Below are 23,419 nucleotides of genomic sequence, written 5' to 3'. Positions count from 1 at the left end.
CAGAATTATCAGTACAAGGAGACAGGTGATGTGCAGGAGGTAAAGATGATTTTAATGGACTGTGCTTTGAGTGCTCTGTTCTTTGCTGCCATGCAGGAATCCGAGCTGTGAGGTGCATCAGGAGCCCATGACTTTCACAGCCATCGATCCCAGCCTGCAGGATGCACTCCCACAGTGCATCAACACCCAGTGCAACCAGAGAACAGAGAGTGGGTAAGGTGGCCTTCCCCATCCCTTGGAATACTCTCCTGTGGAAATGATCCAATGGAAATAGCTCTGCTTTAAATGTTTCAAAGAAAAAAATATTGGGAAAAAAGAGCATGATGCCAGAATGAGGTTCTACTCCTGGCTCTGAGGGCTCATTTTTGCTCTGAACAGTCTCCAGGGACCTGAAATGGGTAAAACAGACCAAGCTCTGACCAGACTGCCCAAATCCTTTCTTCCTTCTTCCAAAGGCTGCAGAGTAAGGCTGGAACTGCAGCCAGGCTTCACCACACTGAGAAATGTCTTATTGGAGGAGTTACAAGTAGGATTCTCCCTTTGCTCAGGCTGAGTGGTGCAGGAAAATACCAAAGCAGACAGTTGGAAAAGGGATGCTGGAAATGCAGCTTCCCTGTGTAACTTCTGTGGTGGCACTTGAGCACTTCTATGGAATTTTTTCTGGCTAAAGTCATGCACTTGAGAGTTTACAGATGCTTTTGGCCTCCCTGTGTCTCGTGGCTCTAACCCAGACTGAGCTTTGCAAAGGAGAGGTGTTAAACTGGAAAGTAACCGTGTCCTGCTTGGGTGTTGCCATGCAGGGATTGCTTTGGAGTGCTGGACTGCGAGTGGTGCATGGTGGACAGCGATGGGAAGACCCACCTGGACAAGTCGTACTGTGCCCCTCAGAAGGAATGCTTTGGTGGCATCGTGGGAGCCAAGAGTCCCTATGTGGATGACCTGGGAGCAATAGGTAACTCTGCCTTCCTGAGCTGGTGCTGCCTTCAGCTCTTTGTGTTCCAGAGCATGCAGCAGGTTCTGCACAGAACATTTACCTCTTACCCTGGTGTTAAATCAGCATAAAGAGTGCACCAGGCAGCAAAGACGTGGTGAATATCACCTTTTGGAAAATCCTGATGTGGAGCAGAGTGTAACTGTGCATTCCTGTCTTGCAAGATGCGCTCTCCCTGAGTTCCTCCTCCTATTCCAAGTGAGCACAGTCAGGCACCCAGAAATCCTTGCAGAGTTTCTCCATGTTCCATATTGTTGATTTAACCCTTCCTGCTCCTCTCTGAGTGTCTTCTATTCCAAGTGACACAGGCACCCAGAAATCCTTGCAGAGTTTCTCCATGTTCCATATTGTTGATTTAACCCTTCCTGCACCTCTCTGAGTGTCTTCTATTCCAAGTGAGCACAGTCAGGCACCCAGAAATCCTTGCAGAGCTTCTCCATGTCCCATAGTGTTGATTTAACCCTTCCTGCACCTCTCTGAGTGTCTTCTATTCCAAGTGACACAGGCACCCAGAAATCCTTGCAGAGCTCCTCCGTGTTCCGTGTTGGTTTAACCCTTCCTGCAGAGCGTTTATGGTGTTGTTCTCCCTCTGCTTTGTCCTTTTTGCTTTAGGAGACGAGGTGATCACCCTGAACATGATCAAGAGTGCCCCCGTGGGCCCCGTGGCTGGAGGCATCATGGGCTGCATCATGGTGCTGGTGCTGGCCGTGTACGCGTACCGGCACCAGATCCACCGCCGCAGCCACCAGCACATGTCCCCGCTGGCAGCACAGGGTGAGCTCGACTCGGGGACTGAGCAACAGGCTGGGGATGAAAATTAAAAAGCCCAGCAGCACAGCAAAAGCGACCCCAAGGCTGTCCCCGCGGTGTTGCTGCAGGGTTTCCCGGTTTTACTCCGTGTTGGAGCTGCAGGGAGCCGGGCCTGGCGCAGGGGCTGTGTCTTGCTGCCCTCTCCTGGGTACAGCCAGAGCTGCTGCTGCTGCCCAGGGAGCCTGCCCAGACCCAAAGGGAGATAAGCTAAGCTTTGCCAGAGCTCAGACAACTAATCCCAGCTTTCTGCAGCTCGGCCCAGCAGATCCATCATGTGTTTGTTTTGTGCAGCTGCTGGGAGTGACACATTTTTCACTCCCTTTTGCCTCGGGTTTGGGATGTGTCTTTTTTCACTTGTTTTTCCTGGTTCTGGTCCATGTGATGTTCATGGAATGTCTGTGCATAGAGAGGTGAAACCACTGAAGTCTAAGAGGCAAAATTGTGCTGGAGGAAGGGACACTGGTACAAAGATAAAGATCCAGAGGTGAGAACACCTCCCTGGAAGTGTTCCAGGCCAGGCTGGACAGAGCTCGGAGTAGCCTGGGATAGTGGGAGGTGTCTCTGCCTGTGGCAGGGGCTGGAAAAAAATGGGCTTTTAAGGCCCTTTCCAACCCAAACCATTCTGTGAATTTAAGTGTGATCACAGCTAATTACCTCTATATTTGATCATCCCCCAGCTCTGTTGTAAATCAGTCCCTTCAGAACTTCAAAGTGAGAGAGTTGGGATGAGGCATTTCCTGCTATCCCAGCCCCACTGGAAGAAGAGCAGCCCCAGCTCAGACCAGTAACACAAAGTGCTTCCATTCTTGTTTGTGGGGTGACAGCTGGCAGTAAGATGGTGCAGAACCTTTCTCTCACCAGCTGTGCTTTCTGTTTCTATTTTCTGTTTGTAGAAATGTCAGTGCGTATGTCCAACCTGGAAAACGACAGGGACGAGAGGGATGATGACAGCCATGAAGACAGAGGAATCAGTAAGTACCAAAAAACCTGAAAAACTGTGAGATTCAATCTAACAGTTTTTGGTTTTTTTAAGTAATTTGTTTTTTAACACCCTAGATTTCAATATGTGAGGAATTCTTGTGCTGATCATCAGTAGAAAATGACAGAGCAATATTTTAATTCAAACATCTAGTGCACCTTTAGTCTCATGCTGAAAATGGCATTTTTTACTTTTAAAAGATAATTCTTCATTAGGTGTGGAGTAGTTTTGCCCCTTACAACCTCTTGTAAGTACCTCATGAGTACTTCCAGAAACAGCTCTGATCAGCTTAAAAATTACCACTGTGACAGCACAGGATATGAAAGACCCTTCCTCTTTTTTGGCCTTAGAAAGCAGAAGCCAAGTCTGGCAAGTATGGTCAGCAAACATGACAGTAAATCTTTTTTGCATTGATTTGGGGTGCCTGCAGTTATCTGCCATCCAATAAAAACGGCATTTTGCATAATCCTGGTGTGCAGTAAGTGCAGCTGGTGCACCAGACTCCAGGGGAACTCCAGGGTCAGACTGGATCCCTGGCTCTGGGCCCTCACTAAAACAATACTCGAGATTTGAAACTGTGTCAACATTCAAAAATGGAAAAATAAGCACATCTGAGCTTCACAGCTTGCATCTACTGCTTCTCCACATCCCTTTTCGTTTCCTTTGGAGCCCTCACATGTTGCCACGGGCCCCTCAGCATGGCACAGCCCAGGTGAAGCAGCCTGGCTGGATGCTGGCCCGTGTACAGCCCTTGGCTGCTGCTGGCTGGGCAGTGCCCCGTGCAGCAGCAGGCTGCAGGCTGTGCCCTGAGCTCTTTGTGTCTGTCGCAGTCAGCAACACGCGGTTCATCGCGGCGGTGATCGAGCGCCACGCGCACAGCCCCGAGCGCCGCCGCCGCTACTGGGGCCGCTCCGGCACCGAGAGCGACCACGGTGAGTCCTGGGCCCCTCCCTGAGCGCCGGGGGCTCTGCCCCTCGGCAGGCTGGCTCTGTCCCCTCGGCAGGTTGGGTCTGTGAGAGCAGGCTGGCTCTGTCCCCTCGGCAGGCTGGCTCTGTGAGAGCAGGCTGGCTCTGCCCTTCAGCAGGCTGGCTCTGTGAGAGCAGGTTGGCTCTGCCCCTCAGCAGGCTGGCTCTGCCCCTCAGCAGGCTGGCTCTGTCCCCTCGGCAGGCTGGCTCTGCCCTCAGCAGGCTGGCTCTGTCCCCTCAGCAGGCTGGCTCTGCCCTTCAGCAGGCTGGCTCTGTCCCTCAGCAGGCTGGGTCTGTCCCCTCAGCAGGCTGGCTCTGTGAGATCAGGCTGGCTCTGCCCCTCGGCAGGCTGGCTCTGTCCCCTCAGCAGGCTGGGTCTGTCCCCTCAGCAGGCTGGGTCTGTCCCCTCAGCAGGCTGGGTCTGCCCCTCGGCAGGCTGGCTCTGCCCCTCGGCAGGCTGGCTCTGCCCCTCAGCAGGCTGGCTCTGCCCCTCAGCAGGCTGGCTCTGTCCCCTCAGCAGGCTGGGTCTGCCCCTCAGCAGGCTGGGTCTGTCCCTCAGCAGGCTGGCTCTGCCCCTCAGCAGGCTGGCTCTGCCCCTCAGCAGGCTGGCTCTGTCCCCTCAGTAGGCTGGGTCTGTCCCCTCAGTAGGCTGGGTCTGTCCCCTCGGCAGGCTGGCTCTGTGAGAACAGGCAGCCAGCAGCAAAGCCAGACAGAACGCTCGGCTGCTTCTGGCTTGGCTCCTGGATGGTTCTGACTGGGTTTGTTCTGGGGCAGATCTCATTGGGGTCTGCAACATCCTCCCAAGGGACAGCTGTGCTCTGTGCCCCTGTGACAGGGACAGGAGCTGTGCCAGGGGAGAGTTGGGCTGGAGATCAGGAGAAGGTTCTTCCCCCTGAGGGAACTGGATTGCCAGGACAAGGGGAATGGCTTCACACTGAAAGGGAGTGGGATTAGATCAGAGTTTAGGAAGGAATTGTTCTGCCCAGAGCAGCTGTGGCTGCCCCTGGATCCCTGGCAGTGCCCAAGGCCAGGTTGGACAGGATTTGGAGCATCCTGGGATGGTGGAAGGTGTCCCTGCCATGACAGGGATGGGATGGGATCATCTTTAATGGCCCTTCCAACCTAAACCATTCTGGGATTCTGTGATCTTCCAGCACCTTCAAGCAAATGCTGGGCACCATTAGGCTTAGGGGGTTGGGATGTCTCCCCTGCCCTTAGACTAAATCTCCTCAAATCTGAAAAGCTGCTAGAAGGGTGTAATGCTGTTGACTCATGAGAAGGCTTAATTTATTAGGAAATGAGGAGGAGGAGGAGGGCTAGACACGGCAGTCTGCAAGCTGTCAGCTCTGCTAGGCTGGGGACCTTCCAGCAGACCTGGCCCAGCACTAAGACTCTGGTTGCACTAATGGAATTGGGACAGGAAACCCAAAGGCCAAAGCCTTGGAACGTGGATGAACAGATGTCTCCTAGACAATCTTGCTCTAGGAGGAATTACCCTGGATTTGGGGTGAGATTACCTGTGCTGAGGCAGATTTGCCAGATTAATGCTCCCTTTGCTCCTTTTCTTGCAGTGCCAGCAAATCCTTCCCATCTTTTAGTCATCCTGGGTTAGCAGGGGAGTTGTCTACCTCCATCTGGAATGTGCACTGCTATTTTTAGTTTCTGTAATTCCATCTTCTTCAAAGGGCTGCCCAGGCTTCTTCCCCAATTCCTCCATGCCAGCTCCACGCCATGACTCAGAGCATGGGAAATGGGAGGCAGCTTTGGGGACTCAGCTGCTATTTTTACCACCCTTCTTTTAGGTGTTACCAGCTGGAAACCTGAGCGAGATGCTCAGGAGCAGCACTGCTTCCTCAGCCTTTAGTCCTTGTTTTTTGAGAAGGATTTATTTCCAATTAAAGCAAGATCTTTGTCCTTCTAAATTTCATTTGGTTTTACATTTAGAAGTGCTGAGGGGGAGTTGTTTGCCCTGCAGCCTGGTCTGGTTGTTAACAGCTGGTTTGGATAAATCCAGGTTATATCTTAACAGATCTTTTGAGGGTGGTATCTTTTATGTTTCGGTTCGAAATCAGTGCCAGCAATTCTGTTGTTACAAACTATTGAACACGCGGGTGCTGTTACTGTTTGGGGTAGCACAAACCACAGGTCCCCAAAGCCTTGAACCAAAGATGATGGCAGGGAAAGGGATTCAGTATGGACTTAGAGGAGAGGATGAGTTTGTTTGGTTTGTTCTGTTAAGAAAATTGTTTTACTCCCTCTTTAAGCACCCTGTGTGATTCCAAGAAGGTGTCCAGACAGCCCTGGGAATTCTGAGTGGCCAGGAAAGGGATCTGTTGTAGACTTATAACTTAGAGGAGAAGATTAGTTTGCTGGGGTTTGTTCTGTTAATGAGGAAAATTGCTTTACTCCCTTTCTAAGCACCTTGCGTGTGATTCCACAAAGGTGCCCAGCCAGCCCTGGGAATTCTGAGTAGCAGGGAAAGGGATCTGTTGTAGACTTAGAACTTAGACTTAGAGGAGAGGATGAGTCTGTTGGGGTTTGTTCTAGTAAGAAAACAGTTTTGTTCCCTCTCTCAGCACCCTTTGTTGATTCCACAAAGGGTGCCCAGCCAGCCCTGGGAATTCTGAGCATCCAGCCTTGCTGTGCTCACTGCTGCTGTTCATTCCCAGGCTACAGCACGATGAGCCCCCAGGAGGACAGCGAGAACCCCCCCTGCAATAACGACCCTCTGTCTGCCGGCGTGGACGTGGGCACCCACGAGGAGGACCTGGAGCTGGACACGCCCCCGCAGACCGCAGCGCTGCTGAGCCACAAGTTCCACCACTACCGCCTGCACCACCCCGCCCTGCACCACAGCCACCACCTGCAGGCCGCTGTCACCGTGCACACCGTGGATGCCGAGTGCTGAGGGACCCACGGCCACCACCTGCAGGCTGTGGCACTGGGGACACCACGGCCACCACCTGCAGGCTGCCACGGCCACCACCTGCAGGCTGTGGCACTGGGGACACCACAGCCACCATGTGCAGCCTGTGGCATTGAGGACATCACAGCCACCACCTGTAGCCTGTGGCACTGGGGACACCACAGCCACCACCTGCAGCCTGTGGCACTGGGGACATCACAGCCACCACCTGCAGGCTGCCACGGCCACCACCTGCAGCCTGTGGCACTGGGGACACCACAGTCACCACCTGCAGGCCGCTGTCACCGTGCACACCGTGGATGCCGAGTGCTGAGGGACCCACGGCCACCACCTGCAGGCTGCCATGGCCACCACCTGCAGCCTGTGGCACTGGGGACACCACGGCCACCACCTGCAGGCGGTGGCGCTGGGGACATCACAGCCACCACCTGCAGCCTGTGGCACTGAGGACACCACAGCCACCACCTGCAGGCTGCCAAGGCCACCATGTGCAGCCTGTGGCACTGAGGACACCACAGCCACCACCTGCAGGCTGCCAAGGCCACCACCTGCAGGCGGTGGCACTGGGGACACCACAGCCACCACCTGCAGCCTGTGGCACTGGGGACAGCATGGCCACCACCTGCAGCCTGTGGCGCCGTGCACTAAGGACACCACAGATGCCACTCCAGAGCCATGGGGACTGTGCTGCTCCCCAGGGACAACCTCACAGGCTTCCCCACAAAACTGAGGCATCAGAGCTTTGCATTTTTACAAATGGAAGGTTGGCTCTGGCCTGCAAACGTGCTTGATGAATAGACCTGCCAAAACATGGAGAAAAATGGAGCAGGAGGCACGTTAAGACCTCCAGGAACAGGGATGGGAGTTTATCCAGCAGCTGGAGTTTGTTGTGCTGAGCCAAGAGCAGAGAGGGAGCTTAAAGAGCCAGAGATGATTTGGTTTCCTTAACTGGAAGAGCAGGAATCTGCAGCTGGAGAGCCCAGAAGTGCCAGACAGAGCAGGAAGGCTGCTGGCTTCTCTGCAGGTGGAAAGCTCCCGGCGCTCTGCAGGACCTGGGACAATGCATCTCAAGATTTTTAAGTAAAGGATTATTTTTCTACTATTTATTGAACTTGAAACTTTGGGGGGAGGGAGGGGAGAAGACCTGTTAGGGGTTCTCAACGAGTACCACGTGCATTCAGTGCTGGGGAAGGGGCTCTTCCCAGGAAAACAGCTGTTCCTTGGGAGCTGACCTTCATCCAGTGCCCCACTCTGCAAAGGGAAAATGAAGAAGCCCTCTCTGCCTCGGCGTTTACATTAGGATTGCTTTCTTTTCCACACTCATTTCCTGTAAATATTACAGCCTGATTTCTATTCCAGTATTGTCTTCCTATCTGCAGAGGAGAAATCCTGTACTCCGTTACTAAAATCCAGAGAATTCTGCCCAGAATCTGCCCAGAAACTCCTCCATCTTTATCTCTTCGCTCGTCCTTAAAGGATTCCTGTGTGGAAGTAATAAAAAATTTCTTTAGCATTAGTTACCAGATAATCCCAAATGGAATCTGTGCCATTCTTCTGTTTCCTTGGACCACGAGTAGGGATAAACCAGTGTTTTGTAAAACTTGGGTTACTGTGGAAGAAACCTTGAAACCATAATGAGAAGCTGCTGCTGTTTGTCTGGAATTTTAACCTTGCTTGGTAAATCAAAGAAAGATTAATCAGTGTCTACAACAAAGGGCATCATAATTATCAATATGTTTTCAATCACAGTGTTGTATTTTAGATTCACATTTTGTGATTACAATATCAAGCCATTCTTGCACTGTGCATATGGTAAACATCCATTTATATGTAGTTTTTTTTTTTTAAATCACTTGTTTTAATTAATATGGTACTTAATACTGTATTATGTAAAAAATTGGTTCTTAAACAGTACAGTAAAATAACTATGTGTGATACCAGGATATCCCTTTATACTATGTATAAAATTAAAATCTCTAGTGAAATAAACTGTATATAAGTGTAGATCTGTGGAGAAGTGGCTGCACTGAAATGATTCTGCCTCAGTTTCCTTCTCTGGCTGAACAGGACTGAAAATTCACTCCAGTTCCTCCAGTTTTATCAACAGCCTTGAGAAATTTAACCTTTAAATGAAAATGACGGTATTGATGGAAGTTTTAAAGCCTTTTTTTATCTGGTTGGTCATAATTTGGGAAATGACCATTTGTGGAAGTGGTCAGCCACTGCTTAGGGTCACCAAAGCAAATAATTTAAGGGTTTTATTTTCCCGATCCTCTCCTGAAACCTCCGTGGCTCTGGATTTGCTGTTGTGCCGTGTTTGTGCAGGATTTGGTGGAGGCTTTTTGCTGAGCAGGCAGTGCAGGAAGCCACTGAGCCTCTGCTTTGTGCTCTCAGAGCTCTGCAGCTGATGCCCTGGGTATCAGCCAGGCTGGGATTCATTTCCACTTTGGAACCCAAAGTCATGCTGGTGCTTGGATACCGTGGGACAAATAATTTTTGATTAAATGTATCAAAAATATCATTAATAGTCACGTACATTGGAAAAAGTCATCAGCTTGAACTGCAGTATTACTTCAGGGGAGAGGTTTTTTGGTGGTTCCTCACTTTCCCTGCCAGCAGAAGGTGCTTGCAGGGGTCCCTTGCAGCTCTGCTGAGAACACAGGAGCTTCCAGAACCTCTTGGAAGAGCTCTTGGAAGTCCAACTATCAAACCCATTTTGCTTTTGCTTTAAAAGCTTCTCAAGAGCTTTTCCTTGCTGCTGCTTCTTCCCTTTTCTTCTGGGATCTCTTTTCTTCTTCCTGGTTTGCTCTGAACAAATGGTTCTTGATTTGAGGGGTCTGCACAGCCCTGCTTAACTTGGAGTAATGGGAAGAGCCCGAGCTCTTGCTGGGAAAAATAATTACAGGGAAAACTCTGATTTCCAGGTGTGCCAAATCCCAGCTCCCAGTGCTGGCACTGACCTTGTCCCAGCAGGAGTAAATGGGATCCTCTGCTGATAATGGATGTGATTGGGGTTCATAAGGAGCTGCATGAGAGCTCCTCACTTTTATTGCCTGAGTTCTGCCGTGGCCTTCCCTCCCCAGCATTGTTTTACTTTATTGACTGAAGATCATAAAAGCAGCAGTTAAACCCTGGATCCTCCTTCCCTAGAACTGATAAGACTTTATGGCCATTCATTTTCCATTTATTTCATTTTCCCATCTTAGTTGTGGTAATTTCCTGTAGGTTTTCTTTCATTCTCCCAACAACAACAAAAAAGGTTCTTTTAAAGTGAAAACGAGCATTGCCTTTAATTTGTGTTCATGAATTTTAAATTGACTCAATGCTTGGAGTATTTGAGATCTGCCAAGTGTATGGATTTTCCTATATCCAAGGAATCATGGAGAAGCATTTATATGGGCAGAATATATTGATTGAAAATGATTAAATTTTTTTTTTTTAAATTCATTTATGTTATTGCCTGGCCAAAAAGTGGGATTTGCAAAGCCTGGTACAATTTAGCCATGGAATATTATCTTTATCTTAGCCCTTGGCAAGGGCAGGGAAGGGAGGATGGATGGGAATTCAGGAGACGTTCACTTGTGACTATAACTGGGCAAAGGGAGATCTCTCAAAGGCTTTATTCTGTCAAGTGACCCAGAAATGGGCAGGAGCACAGAAAGTGGATTTGTCAGAGGAAAAACTATGGGAGTAAGCTGGCAGCAAATATGGAAAAGGAGAAAAAACTAGGATGCAAAAGTCCTGGATCCAAGAGAGCGCAGGTAATTCAAAGGCTGTTGGTGAGTTCCAAGCTGAATTTGCAGCGTTCCTTCCCAGCTCTTGGCTGCCCATTTCTTGTTTGTAAAAGAGATTCCCAGCTATGGCTGGGGTTTTCAAAGGAGTCTGCTCTGAGCTGTCAGTGATGTTTGGAATATTAATTCCTGCAGCAGTTAACTCGGGAACCATTGGATTGTTTTGCTGTACAAACCCCCCCTTTGCCAGGGAGCCTAAGAAGGAAAAAGGAACCTCAGTGCCACGGAATATTTCATATTCCTGCCTGGCAGCCCTAGGGCTGAGGAGAGGTGATGATTTTGTGCTTTGTGCTCTGCGCTGAGCACGGAAGGACCTTGGCCCAGAAGGGCTGGGGTTCCTGGAGCCAAGGCTGCCGTGGAATTTGGACACTGCAGTCCAAGAGTGAACTTCTCCAAGCCCTGCCTCGTTAGTGAGGTGCCAGACACAGCTGGGGTGAGTGCCAGCCCTTGCTCAGAAGCACTGCTGGTTCCTCCTCGGGAGAAGATCCCATGGGATCACTGATACCCCTATGGAACAGCCACGCTGTGAGCAATGGGGTGGGAATGTGATGGCAGAGGCAGAACACATCTTAGTTGTGGAGGTTTTCTTCAGATCTCAGAGCGGCCTCTTCTAAATCCTGTGGAAAAAATGATCCCTGGGCTCGTTTTTGTGCTGGGAGCTGCCCTGGGAAGGAGCAATTCTGGTTTGTTGGAGGTTTTTGGAGCTGGCACTGGCAAATCCACCAGGTCAGCAGTGCCCTAGCAAGTGCCCTCTGCTGGGATTGCCTCTCTGGGACAACAGCAGTGACAGCAGGGAAGGGAATGTGCTGGCCAAGGGCACGGGGCAGAGGGAATCCTTCCACCCACCTTCACCTGCCTCTGGAGCAGCTCCATGGAGAAAGGGAACAGCCCCCAAAACTGCCAACTCAGCACTTTTCACAGGAGAGAAAAAAAAGAAATTCCACTTTGCAGGAAAAACTCTTCAAGATCCTGACAAAACTGGTGGTCTTTCCTTAAATCCAGTTGAACCATCAGACTGCCAGGGATTTCCAGTTGGGCCAACATGGGTGGATTTTTCCAATTTTAAAACTCTTCCATTGCACTGAGGTAATGAAATTGGGCAGACACCCCGAGATGGGCTGGCACCAGCAGCAGGAAACTGGGAATGCAGTCAGAGAGTTTAATATCCTTCTTTTCACTTCTCTAACATTCTGTCACTTCCACAAAACTGCTCCTAATATCCATTCTCTTGGCATAATTGGTGCAAATCGCATGCAGGATTAAAGGTTGAGTAATTAACATGATCTAATTGCTGCAAAATAATAATAAAAACCTCCTTAATCATTTATTTCTATTGCAGCTGAGCCAAGAAAATCTCCATAAACAAGGCAAAAAACCTCAGCCAGGGAACCTGGAAAACAGGAAGGGGATGGATTTTTTTCACTCTGAACATGGAGAAATCAGGCACAGCACGTTGGGTGACAGTTCCTATGGAAACCTTTTATAACTGAGCAGCAGAACACTTGAAAGCCTCATAAATTTTTTGGGAATGTTTCTTTTGCATTACCTCCTTTAGGCCAGTTTTCCATATTGAACAAGTTTTTGTGTGTGTGTGTGTGTGTGTAACAAGTTTTTAAGGACAAAATATTATGGGGGTGCTGGAAATTGCAGGCTCTGCTGGCAGGGAGAAATCATGGGCTGGTTTATCTTCTCCAAACAAATCGCTGGTCCCATGCCTGCTCCCTCCCAGTCCATCCCAGCTCCTCAGTTAATCACAGCAAATTTCTTCCAGGTTTACAATTAGCCAGATCCAAGGAGCAGCAGTGGACATGTATGGATTCACCCTATGGAATGCTTTCACCCCCAGAATTATGATTTCCCCGTGGTTTTTTTTTTTTTTTTTTTTTTTTTTTTTTTTTTTTTTTTTTTGGTGGGAAATGATTTTGTAATTCCCTGTGAATTGTCACTATCAGTTTCCAGTTCCTAGAAAATTGGTGCTTTTAGGGAATCTGAGACTGATTTATTTGGAATTCCCATTTGCAGCACATTCATGGGCTGGCCAATAAAAATATTCCTGGTAAGAATGTGGGGCTGGACCTTCTTTTGCCAGGAATCCAAGGAACATTTGGATGTTTTTTAATACTAAAATTGCCAAAATGCACTTGGTTCCAATAACTAATGACCAAATTTGAAGCTGAATGAGGAAAAAGAAAGCCTGTGTGTGAAGAACAGTGATTTAAATCAGGGTATTGATTCAGGAGAAAGTATTGCAGAGGTTCCCCTGTGAATATCTGGGCCATTTATTGAAAATTGTATTTGTTTGATCTCATTTTCCTTTGTTCTCAGTTATTATTCAAGAACTTGGCTCTGCTTTGTGGTGTTTAATATTTACTTTTTTTTTTTTTTCTGCCTTTAAACACAACCACACAGATCTGCTAATGATGCACGGGGCAACAAAGGTTTGAAATTCTGCTGCAGAGACTACAGGTCCCAAAATAGCCCATGACAGCAGAGCCCAGTAACGATTTCCTTGCAGGAGTTACTCACTCTGGAAGTTAGAGCCCTGAACTCTCCCACCTTTTCACTGTTCATTTGCAGGCCACTGAGTTAAAGAGTGGAAGCAAGGGGAAAGTGCTCAGCAGGCTGAGACTTTTTGTGCCTGGATGGAAGAGGTTGGGCATGTCATGGAATGACTGAGAGTGCCGAAAATATTGGAATTTGCAGGGGAAAAAAAGGATAAAGGAACTCCTTTTGGCACCTCTGGTGTATTTTGGATGCAGTGTGTATTGTGAGGTGATCTGGGTGATCATCACCACATGAATTATTGGTGTTGAAAATGAAATCTGCAACTTTTGGATCCAAAATCTCAGTGTCTTAATGAAACAAAAGGAGCAGCAGGAAGAGCTGGGACGAAAGGGAATGGCTTTGTTTGTGTGGCTGATATGAGGTGTGATGGGAATCCATTATTCTGAGGGAATGTGCAGCAGCTGATTCAGGAAACAGTGAATTGTTTATTTCTCTTTCATTAATCCATCACTTACCTGAAGAGCTCAAATACCTGGGAACATCAGGTGGGTTTTGTGCCCAACAGATGCTCCCAGTCTTGCCTTTCACCCGATGTGCACAATGTGAATTTGTTTGTACCTTTGGATGTAGAATCCCAGAAAATCCCAGAATCCTGGACTGGTCTGTGTTGGGAGAGTCCATAAATCCCATTTCATTCCAGTCCTTCCACCTTCCACCAGCCCAGCCTAGATAGTTTTGCCTGACTGCACCTGTAATGCCGAAAGAATGTTTGGAATTACAATTCTAATTCACACTAATTCCATAAAAATTATAAAATATATATGGTTGGTGTGACTTCAAAGCTGCAGAAACACAGGGAAATTTATCTTTTTAGGAGAGCTCCAAATGCAACTGCTGGGGTAGGGTAGGTTACTCTTAATTAGAAGGGAATTTAATGAACTAAATTAAATTACTGCAAGGTAGTTTATCAGTGTGACAGCATCAGGGCAGCAGCACAACTGAAGTTACACTGGACTGTTCTATTTTTTAATAATAGATTTCATTTAATAATTTTGTTTTGCTTCTGCAGCTGTATTGAAACCCAATGGAAGTATTTTAAATTGATTCAAAGCATAAACGTGGAGGGTTTGGTTTGGAAGCTCCAGAAAAGGAGTCAAAGTCATTTAAATATTTCATAGAAAACTGTAATCAACAGGAGGAAATTCCTTAAGGAAATACCTGCATGTCTTAGCTCAGCATCCTCTTCCTCCTGGAACAGCTCTTTTTTTGGGAGGCTGATATCACCTAGACAGGAACACTGGGGGGAAAAGGTGAATACTTTAACCTACAAAATACAATATTTTAAATACCTATCCCTAACCTAAGAAAAAAAAAAGTATATTTCTCTGATACTTTCTATTTTCTCTGAATTTATTCCTCTTTTCTCGAGTTTCTCTGGAACTATTTGCTATAGGAATTTTGTTTGTGCCATTAATACCAAACTATTAGTTTCTGACTTCTTTCAGCAGTGCACTTTAAATTTGAATGACTTAAATTCAGGCACACCTTCAGCCCATCAAAAATGACCAAAAAAAGGCAATTTTTGAAGAGGTAATTGCTGTAGGTAGAATTAATGAGCACTGATTACAGGTGAAGCAGTGTCCACCTTCCAATTGAAAAATTAATTACTCTGTTTGAATTCCTTCATTAGCATCACTACATTTTATGATGTTTGAGCAGATCCATAATTTCTGCTGTAATAGCTTGATCTGGTGATCATTTTTGAGGAGATATTTTGTGTTTCAGTATTCCCGGGAGAAAAGTGTCCCTTTTTCATGATCCCAGAATTATTTACATCCCATCATCTATGAACCTGTCACACCTCTCATTTCCAATGATTTTATTTATTAAAAATAATGCAAATATTGCAGAAGGAGGAACATTACCTGTTTGAGAAAAAATTAGAGAAAATGAAGCCCTTGAACAGAATCTTGTCAGCTGTCAATTTTTAAATAATAAAACAAAAATCCCTCTGATTACTGTAGTTTTAAAACTCATTTTAGAAATAAAGAAAGTCCAAGATACTTTGTGTTCCTAACTTGTTTTTGTTTGGGCTAAAGCAATTTCTAAGATAATTTCTTTGGTGGAGTTTTTAATCTGTAACTGATAAGTAAAATGGCACCTTGAACCTTGTCAAGGATTATCCATCATAATTAGATTTTCTTGATAAGAATTGTCACATAGACCCAATTTAACTCCAACTCTTCTTCCAATTTCCTTTTTCAGACTCTTTATGCTTCAGGTTTGGATTCTCTTTTGCTTGTTCCTTGTGGCTGGCCTCGTGTCTAAAAATGGCTACAAATATTTAAATTATTCTTCACTCATTTATAGCAATGATGACAATGTTAAGAGCTAAATTTACTGTGTTGTAAATGACATTGCAAGGAATTATACTAGAGGAAAAATTGATTTTCCAAAAGAACAACGTGTTTTATTTTTTAAAATGGGTGTTGAGTGAAATGTTTTCATGGACAGAAACTTCATGGAAGGGAAAATTTATTTTATGATGATTCCTTGAAATATTGTCCTTCTGTTGTGATGCTGGGCTCCTTTTTATGGCAGATCACAGCCCTGTGTTCCCAGCACAGGAGCCAGGTGCTGTTTTCCCCATTTGCATGGATTTTATTAATTAGTTTGCCACATTCCTGATGAGGAATAAAACTGGGACAAGATCACTCTGGGCCATTGTGCCCGCTGATCTCCAGTGGAGTTTGTGGGTTCACTTGGTTGGACTCAGTGATCTCAGAGGTCTTTCCCAGCCTGATTCTGTGGGATCGGCTTTATTTTGTTGCTGTTCTGTATTTCAGAATTTCCCACTAAACTAACTTTCCACTTTCCCAACCTGATTCTGTGGGATCAGCTGGATTTTGTTGCTGTTCTGTATTTCAGAATTTCCCACTAAACTAACTTTCCACTTTCCCAACCTGATTCTGTGGGATCAGCTGGATTTTGTTGCTGTTCTGTATTTCAGCCTCTCCTGGTGGATCTATCCAGGGAAGGTGGCAGTGATGGAGATTTGGGGAATGATTGCTGCTGGGTGAAGAAGAGGGACGGTGCCCTGGCCTTGGCTTCCATCAGGATGGATCCTGGGGCAATTCTCCTCACAACAGAGCCCCAACTCTTCTCCAGAGCACTCAATTCCTTCCCAAAAATCTGTCTGGAGATGGGTTACTGCGGGGATGAAGTGAGAAGGGCCTGAGGGTGCTGGTGGACAACAAGCAGTCCCTAAACCAGCAGAGTGTCCCAGGGAGAACCTTCAGGAGGATGGGAGCATTCCCAGCAGGTCAGGGGTGATTCTGGAGAACAGCTGGAGCTCTGTTGTGAGGGGAATTGCCCCAGGAACACAAGGCCAGGACACCGTCCCTCTTCCTCACCCAGCTGCAGTCATTCCCCAAATCCCCATCTTCCCTGGGTACAGATCCAGCAGCTCAGGGGTGCACCCAGCCCTGGGGGCACCTCTGGGTGCTGTGTCCAGCTGTGGCTCCTCAGCACAGCAGGGCCAGGAGCTCCTGGAGCTGAGAAGGGCCTGGAGCATCTCGGTGCCCAGGAGGGGCTGAGGGAGCTGGGGCTGCTCAGCCTGGAGAGAGCCCAGTGAGAGCGCTCAGCCCTGGGTATCTCTAAGTGTGTCCCTGTGTGTCCCTGGCTCTCCCTGTCCCTGTCCGTCTGTCCCTGGGTGTCTCTGTCCATCTCTGGCTGTTCCTGCCTATTCCTGTCTGTCCCTGGGTGTCTCTGTCTGTCCCTGGGTGTCTCTGTCCATCCCTGCCTATTCCTGTCTGTCCCTGGGTATCTGTCTGTCCCTGGGTGTCTCTGTCTGTCCCTGCCTGTTCCTGTCTGTCCCTGGGTGTCTCTGCCTGTCCCTGTCTATCCCTGGGTATCTCTGTCTATCCCTGGGTGTCTCTGTCTGTCCCTGGGTGTCTCTGTCCATCGCTGGGTATCTCTGTCTGTCCCTGGGTGTCTCTGTCTGTCCCTGGGTGTCTCTGTCCATCCCTGTCTGTTCCTGTCTATCCCTGGGTGTCCCTGTCTGTCCCTGGCTGTCCCTGTCTGTCCCTGGGTGTCTCTGTCCATCCCAGTCTGTTCCTGTCTGTCCCTGGGTATCTCTGCCTGTCCCTGGGTGTCTCTGTCTGTCCCTGGCTGTCCCTGTCTGTCCCTGGGTGTCTCTGTCCATCCCTGTCCATCCCTGTCTGTCCCTGGCTGTCCCTGGCTGTCCCTGGGTGTCTCTGTCCATCCCTGTCCATCCCTGTCTGTCCCTGGCTGTCCCTGGCTGTCCCTGGGTGTCTCTGTCCATCCCTGTCTGTTCCTGTCTATCCCTGGGTGTCCCTGTCTATCCCTGGGTGTCCCTGTCTGTCCCTGGCTGTCCCTGCCTGTCCGTGGTGCAGAAAGGGGCAGAACCCGTACCAGGCAGTTCCCCTCTGCATGAGGCAGAACTTATTTCTTCACTGCGCGGGGTGATTGCCCAGAGAGGCTCCGGAGTCTCCTCACCGGGGGCACTCCAGACTCGTCGGGACACAATCCCGCGCCATGTGCTGGGATGACCCAGCCCGGGCAGGGAGCTCGGACGGTTGTGCGAAGCCGCCGCTGCGCTCCCGCCCCGCGGCGCTCCGTGAGGGGCCGGGCCCGGGGCTCCTCAGGCCGCCCCGGGCGGGGCCGGGCGGGGGCGGCCCGGGCCGCGCTGCAAGATGGCGGCGGGAGCCGAGCGCGGCGCGGCGCTGCCCGCGGAGCCGCCGCCGCTGAGCGCCGAGGAGGTGGCCAGGCGGCTGGCGAGCACCCGCCGCGAGCTGGGCAACCGCCGCAAGATCCTGCTGCGGAACCTGCCGGCCGAGAGCAGCAGCCAGGTACGGCCGCCGGCGCTGCCCGCAGCCGCCCGGCGGCGTGGCGCGCTCCCGCCCGCGCCTCAGGCGGGGGCCGGCGGCGCGGAGCGGCCGCGGGCGCTGCCCGCCCGCAGAGCTGCCCCTCAGGGCGCCGGCTGTGCGGGGCGGCTTTGTTACCTGCGGGCGCGGGTCCCCGCCCTCGCCGGGGGCCGCGCTGCCCGGGGAGCGGCGGGGTCGCGGCCGGGGCGTGAGGAGCGAGCGGGGCTCGGGGCGGGTAACGGGAGCGCCGCGGGGCCGGCGGCACCGGTGTGCCGCAGGTAGGGCACCGCAGCGCGGCCGCTTTCGCTGCGAAATCTGCTTCCAGACGCGCTTTCTGCCTTTTTTCTTTTTTTTTTTTTCTCATTTGTATTGTGAGGGGGAAAGCGGTTTTCCGCAGCCTGACGGTGGTTTAGGAAAATTCCGCCCAAATTGTTGCTGTTGGTAGGGGATGATCGATGAACTCTTCAGCCGAGTGCTGTGAGTCAGATGCTGAGGTGATTTTAGCTGCACAGCCGCTTCACCAGCTCCAAGCACACAACTTGATGCACGAGTATTCATTAAAAAAAAAAAAAAAAGTAACTGCGCCTTTTGTTCTGCTCTGCTCCTGGTCTGCCTCCCCCCTCTCTGAAGCACAGGTGGTTTTACTACCTGCGGGTAAAAGCAACACGTGCGGACTCTCAATTTCTGCATAGCTCCGGCACAAAAAGGGGACTATTCATTTTGGAGAGGCTCTTTCGGCGCTCGCAGTAACCCGAGCCGCAGCGCCCAGCTGGCCGCTGCACTTCTGGCTGTTTTGTTCTCTCTCGGTGTGTCTGGCCCTGCTCTGGCAGGTTAAAAGTTTAGAGCTGACAGCTTTGTTAGGGTGCTTTAGGCACCTCTGTTTATAGCAGCGTGATCTATAGCGAGCCCGCAGCTTGGTGAGCGCTGCTAATCTTCGCCTCTTGATGAAGCGGCAGTGTTGACAGAGAGGGCTTTGCTGGTGTGTCGCCAGATGCTCGCCGTGCTGGCCAGGACAGGAGCACTCTGACACTCCGGCTGTGTCCCTTGTCCCCACCGCAGGCCTTTCATGAGCTCCCGTGTGGGAGTTCACCTCTGTGGAACCTTGCAGGTTTGGCGTTGCTTGCTCAGCCGCTGTGTGCTCCAGGGAAACGGCGGCGTTAAGGTGAAGTTTGGCAGCCACGGAGTCTTCTGGAAGTTTGCCTTTTTGTTTTGATGGCTTACAAGCAGCGCTTAGATGCCTTTTTCTCCTATGTGTCAGGTTCTAATGTTGCCCTGAACACCATGTACAGATCCTAAAATGCACTTTACAAACTGTCATTTTTATTTTTAACACTGATGAGCTGCTGGTGGTGGCAACAAAGGCAGAAGAATTGTGCTACAGAGAGAAAGTTTCTGTCCTGGAGCAGTTTTGGAAAGAAGTGTGTTTGTGGTCAGGCATGTTAAGTCTACCTCTGTATTTGGCTGTGATATGCTTCCAAAATTACGATGAAATTTAACGTTTCTTGTTGCCAGTTAACACTGTGGTAAACACAGGTTTGTCTTCTGTTTTCTCCTTGCAGTAATTGGTGAGCCAAGTAAAATCAGATGAACTGTTTTTGACCTGGCCAGTTTTATTCACTGTCAAGAGGGAGATGAACATCACTGAAATGCAGCCAAGTCTTCCAAAATAGGTTTTCATAAATGTAACTATTCATCTCTAAGCATTGGGGTGTTGGCTCTGCTGCCATTTGTTGTTAAGTGAAGAGTGAGGTCAAGATTTACCAAAATAGTTTTGAAGTGAAAAATAACTGTTTTGCTGATAGAGAGATTTGTGGAGATACTCAGTTTTGTTAGAAAAGTAGGAAAAAACTTATTAATATGAACTTACATAACGAATATAATTGCCAGTTGTAGCTACATATTAACTTTATTATTGTACTTGTAATCTTCAATTACCTTTGGAGCCCCACCTGTGTTAAACTAAATTTAAAAAAATAAATAACCCTTGAGGTCACAGAAGAAATGTCCCTTGGCCATGAGGTTTCTGAACCAGAAACAGGTTTAGAAACCAAACAGAGCTCACCCTACAAATAGATGCCTGCAGGATCAGTGTTTCTTCAGGCAGTTCTCTCACTACAACCACAGAGAAAGGATTTTTTTTTTTTTTTGGTGGCAGATCTGTAGTAAACAATTTACATCTTCCCTGCTCTTGAAGGCAGAGTCCCTATTTACTGTTCAGCTGGCAGGTCAGTGGATGTTGAACTCTTCCAGAGTTGCCAGGTAGTTCCCCAAATTCATCCTCATCAGATTCCTCCAAATACCAATACCAAATACGAAATGTGTGCTGTGATAATGACCAGTAATACCAAATACCAAAGGTGTGGTGTGATAATGACCAATAATGCCAAATACCAAAGGTGTGGTGTGATAATGACCAATAATGCCAAATACCAAAGGTGTGGTGTGATAATGACCAATAATGCCAAATACCAAAGGTGTGCTGTGATAATGACCAATAATACCAAATACCAAAGGTGTGCTGTGATAATGACCAGTAATACCAAATACAAAATGTGTGGTGTGATAATGACCAATTAGACCGAATACCAAAGGTGTGGTGTGATAATGACCAATAATGCCAAATACCAAACGTGTGGTGTGATAATGACCTAGAGACAGCCACAGGCTCTTGTGGCCTCTGTAAATCTTCACATCTTTGCTATCTGTAGCAGTGACTGTGCCTCTAAAGGCAGAATTCAGTACTGGGTGTGGAGCAGGATCACGAGAGGCTTCCCTGAGCTTCACTGGGATCCGTGCTTGGAGCAGAGATCCGCTCTGCTCGGGAGCCTTGGCAGATCCCACTCCTGCAGTTCCAGCTCGTGGTGCCAGAGTGGGGAAGTGTCCTGTGCTCTTAGAGCAGTCAGTTAATGGCTGCACTAGGGCAGGGCAGGGATGTGGGATGTTCTGCTTAAGATCATCCCCTGGGTGTCAGTCCTTTTGAAGGGCAGCAGATCTGTTCTTGTAGCATTAACAGCCTCTGATGTGGTGCTGTGGTCAGGCTGGTGTTTGCAGGAACAGTCTTTGCCAAGAGACTTAAAAATGAGCGTGGTTGTGGTGATTGCTTTCATCGTGATCCGCTTGGCAGTGGATCAGGGATCTCTTGGGTTGCCTTGTTGTGTGTGCATCTCCCTGAGCCACATCCCTGATCCATCATCCATTCCAGCAGCTGGGAACGCGGTCCCCTGGGGTGTTGTAAGAGCAAAAATTGCAACCAGAAGGTCCTTGGAGCAATCCTAAAACTGTTCCCAGTGCTCTGGAGGAGGAGGACTGCTCTGAGCAAAGGGAAGGAAGGAAATACCACCTTCTTCTCCTTTTCTGCTAAAGAGATGCCAAGAACTTCAGGATGACCAGAATGGAAGTGAAGTTGTACCTCACTGAACAAGAAGTTTTACTTTGGGCTTGTATTGGTTTTATCCCAGCCAGCAAATAAGCACCACACAGCCACTTTTTCACTTCTTCACTGCTCTGATGCCGAGGAGAATCAGGGCAAAAGCAAAGCTTGGGAGCTAAGAACAGTTTAATTATTGAAGCAAAGTAAAACATATCTAAAATTAATACAAGACTAATAAAACAAATGTTAATTGTAATAAGGAATTAAAGCTGAGAGAAACAAGTGATGCCCAGTAGAGTTGCTCAGCACCCACTGACTGATGCCAGCTGCTCCCAGTTTATGTACTGGGCATGGCATTCCTTGGTGTGGAGCATCCCTTTGGCTCTGCTCCCTCCTGCCATTCCATGCACCTGTGCATGGGAAATGGCAAATCCTCTGCTTGGAGCAAGCTGTGCTTGGCAACAACTGAACCATCCCTGTGGTATCAACATTAGGCTCATCCTAAAGGCAAACACAGCACTGAACCAGTAAGAACAGAATTAATTCTGTCTCATCCCAAACCAGGAAAATCGTGTCAGCTTCTGTTTCTTTTCCCTTTTTTCTGTAGTTACCCTAATGGATTAGAAGAATTGGTTTTGGTTTTCCCCAGTTTGTTGTTTTTTCACTGTTGGTGGCTCCTTATTTATGGCTGATGAACTTCCATAGGGGCATCACTGGGACACCATCAGCAGACTCTGATCTGGGATACGAGTTCCTGTCCCATGGAGTTCCTGCTGGGAAGATTAGCCTTGGGTTATTTATTTTCTGTTGCTTATCATTACTGAGATTTGTAGCCAAGTCTCCAGTGTTTTGTGCCAAGATCAGCTGCCCAGCAAGGGCTGTTGGCTTTTTGCTTCCCCTTTTTGCAGATCAGAGAAGATGCTGTCGAAGATGCACTTGCTCCCAACCATTTTTGGGTTGATTATCCCTAAATGCCACCATGTCACAGTTCCACAAAATAAACCTGGTAGATGGGACGCTCTACTTTAATGTAGGACATACAGCAAAGTAGGGCTGGTTAATTATTTTAACACCCTGTGGTTCTTCTGGGGAGGGGCAGAATCCAGAGAACAATGAAACACTGAGGTGTTGATCCAAACCTGGTGCAGGGATTTATTTGGTATTTTGGAACCTGATGGACCCATTCATTTTTTTTTTTGGTTTGCTGTCGATTCCTGACTAAAAGCCAAATCCCTACTTTGTGTGGTGCTGTTTCTGGTGGGGTTGTGGCATTTTTTCCCCCTTTCTCCCTGGATTAGCCATAATTTTCCTCGTTAGATGGAAAACCTCTAATGAGGTGTGATGATTTCAGGAAGTGCTCTCTCCAATCTGTTGCATGCCAGACCTTTAAGTAGAAGGGCCTTTGTGTTTTCATTCCTCCTCTGTCACACTGCCTGAACATGAAAGGCACATTGTGGAGAGGGAGCAGCTCTCATGCCTTAGGATGGATATTTTAAATTTTTCTTCATTACTTTTCTTTTGCTTTGAGCTCTTGCTCTCTCAAGTTACCTTTTTCTATGTCTTTTCCCTCTTTCATTTAGCTCTCACATCACCCAGTATACCCAGGATGGTAGAATTGATTTCCAGTCCCATAAAGATCCTCTTACCAACACTCCCAAAGTCTCTGGAAGATCAGAGGAAAAAAATTTTCATTCCACTGAGAATTTGTTGTTTTCCTGTCTTCACATTTTCTTCCATCACTTACATTTATCAGCTGGCAAATACTGCATTAATGAAATATGGCAGCATTTCTCCAGCCACCACGCGTCCTCGAATAAGGTGTGATCACTAAAGATCTTTGTGGGCTCTGATCTTACAAAAGTGAGGCTCGATTCCCAAACACAAACTGCCCCAAAAGCAGTTTATGGCCTGGCATGACAGGCTGGACTCCATTTCAGGTTTCCTAGTTTGGGATTGTGGGAATGAAGAGGAATGAGCTGAGCAGGAGTTTTGGGACACACCTCAGCGCTCGCTGCTCCTGCCACATCTCACCCCAATCCTCCAGCTTTGCTCCTCTGAGAACTTAACTCAGCACTGAAAACCACGTGGAAACTGGGAAGGAAGAGGTGTGGTGAGCCCATCTGCCTGAAATGTTACTTCTTAGGGGGATTTAACCTGCAATTAATGAAACATTGAGGCCCTCCTACCTCTCTGATC

At 48.5% G+C, this 23,419-nt stretch overlaps 2 protein-coding genes across 6 annotated transcripts in view; both read left to right on the top strand.

Moving 5' to 3' along the window:
- The window catches only part of CACHD1 (cache domain containing 1), an 87,391-nt gene extending 80,619 nt beyond the window's left edge, over positions 1-6,772 (top strand). The window contains exons 22-27 of the mRNA XM_031505476.2: positions 97-213; positions 801-952; positions 1,604-1,765; positions 2,695-2,772; positions 3,611-3,712; positions 6,415-6,772. Coding sequence (XP_031361336.1) covers positions 97-213; positions 801-952; positions 1,604-1,765; positions 2,695-2,772; positions 3,611-3,712; positions 6,415-6,653 — 850 coding nt within the window. The 3' untranslated portion in view covers positions 6,654-6,772. The remainder of the gene's footprint in view (positions 1-96; positions 214-800; positions 953-1,603; positions 1,766-2,694; positions 2,773-3,610; positions 3,713-6,414) is intronic.
- Positions 6,773-17,676: 10,904 nt separating this feature from the next.
- Positions 17,677-23,419, top strand: part of RAVER2 (ribonucleoprotein, PTB binding 2) — a 29,924-nt gene continuing 24,181 nt past the window's right edge. For all 5 annotated transcript variants that reach the window (XM_077785315.1, XM_021535628.3, XM_077785314.1 and 2 more), the window contains exon 1: positions 17,677-17,838. In XM_077785315.1, coding sequence (XP_077641441.1) covers positions 17,683-17,838 — 156 coding nt within the window. In that variant the 5' untranslated portion in view covers positions 17,677-17,682. The remainder of the gene's footprint in view (positions 17,839-23,419) is intronic.

The sequence above is a fragment of the Lonchura striata genome, chromosome 9 (genome assembly GCF_046129695.1).
Source record: "Lonchura striata isolate bLonStr1 chromosome 9, bLonStr1.mat, whole genome shotgun sequence".
NCBI lineage: Eukaryota > Metazoa > Chordata > Aves > Passeriformes > Estrildidae > Lonchura > Lonchura striata.
Note: the sequence above shows the minus strand (reverse complement) of the source record. Positions and strands in the feature narration are given on the sequence as shown.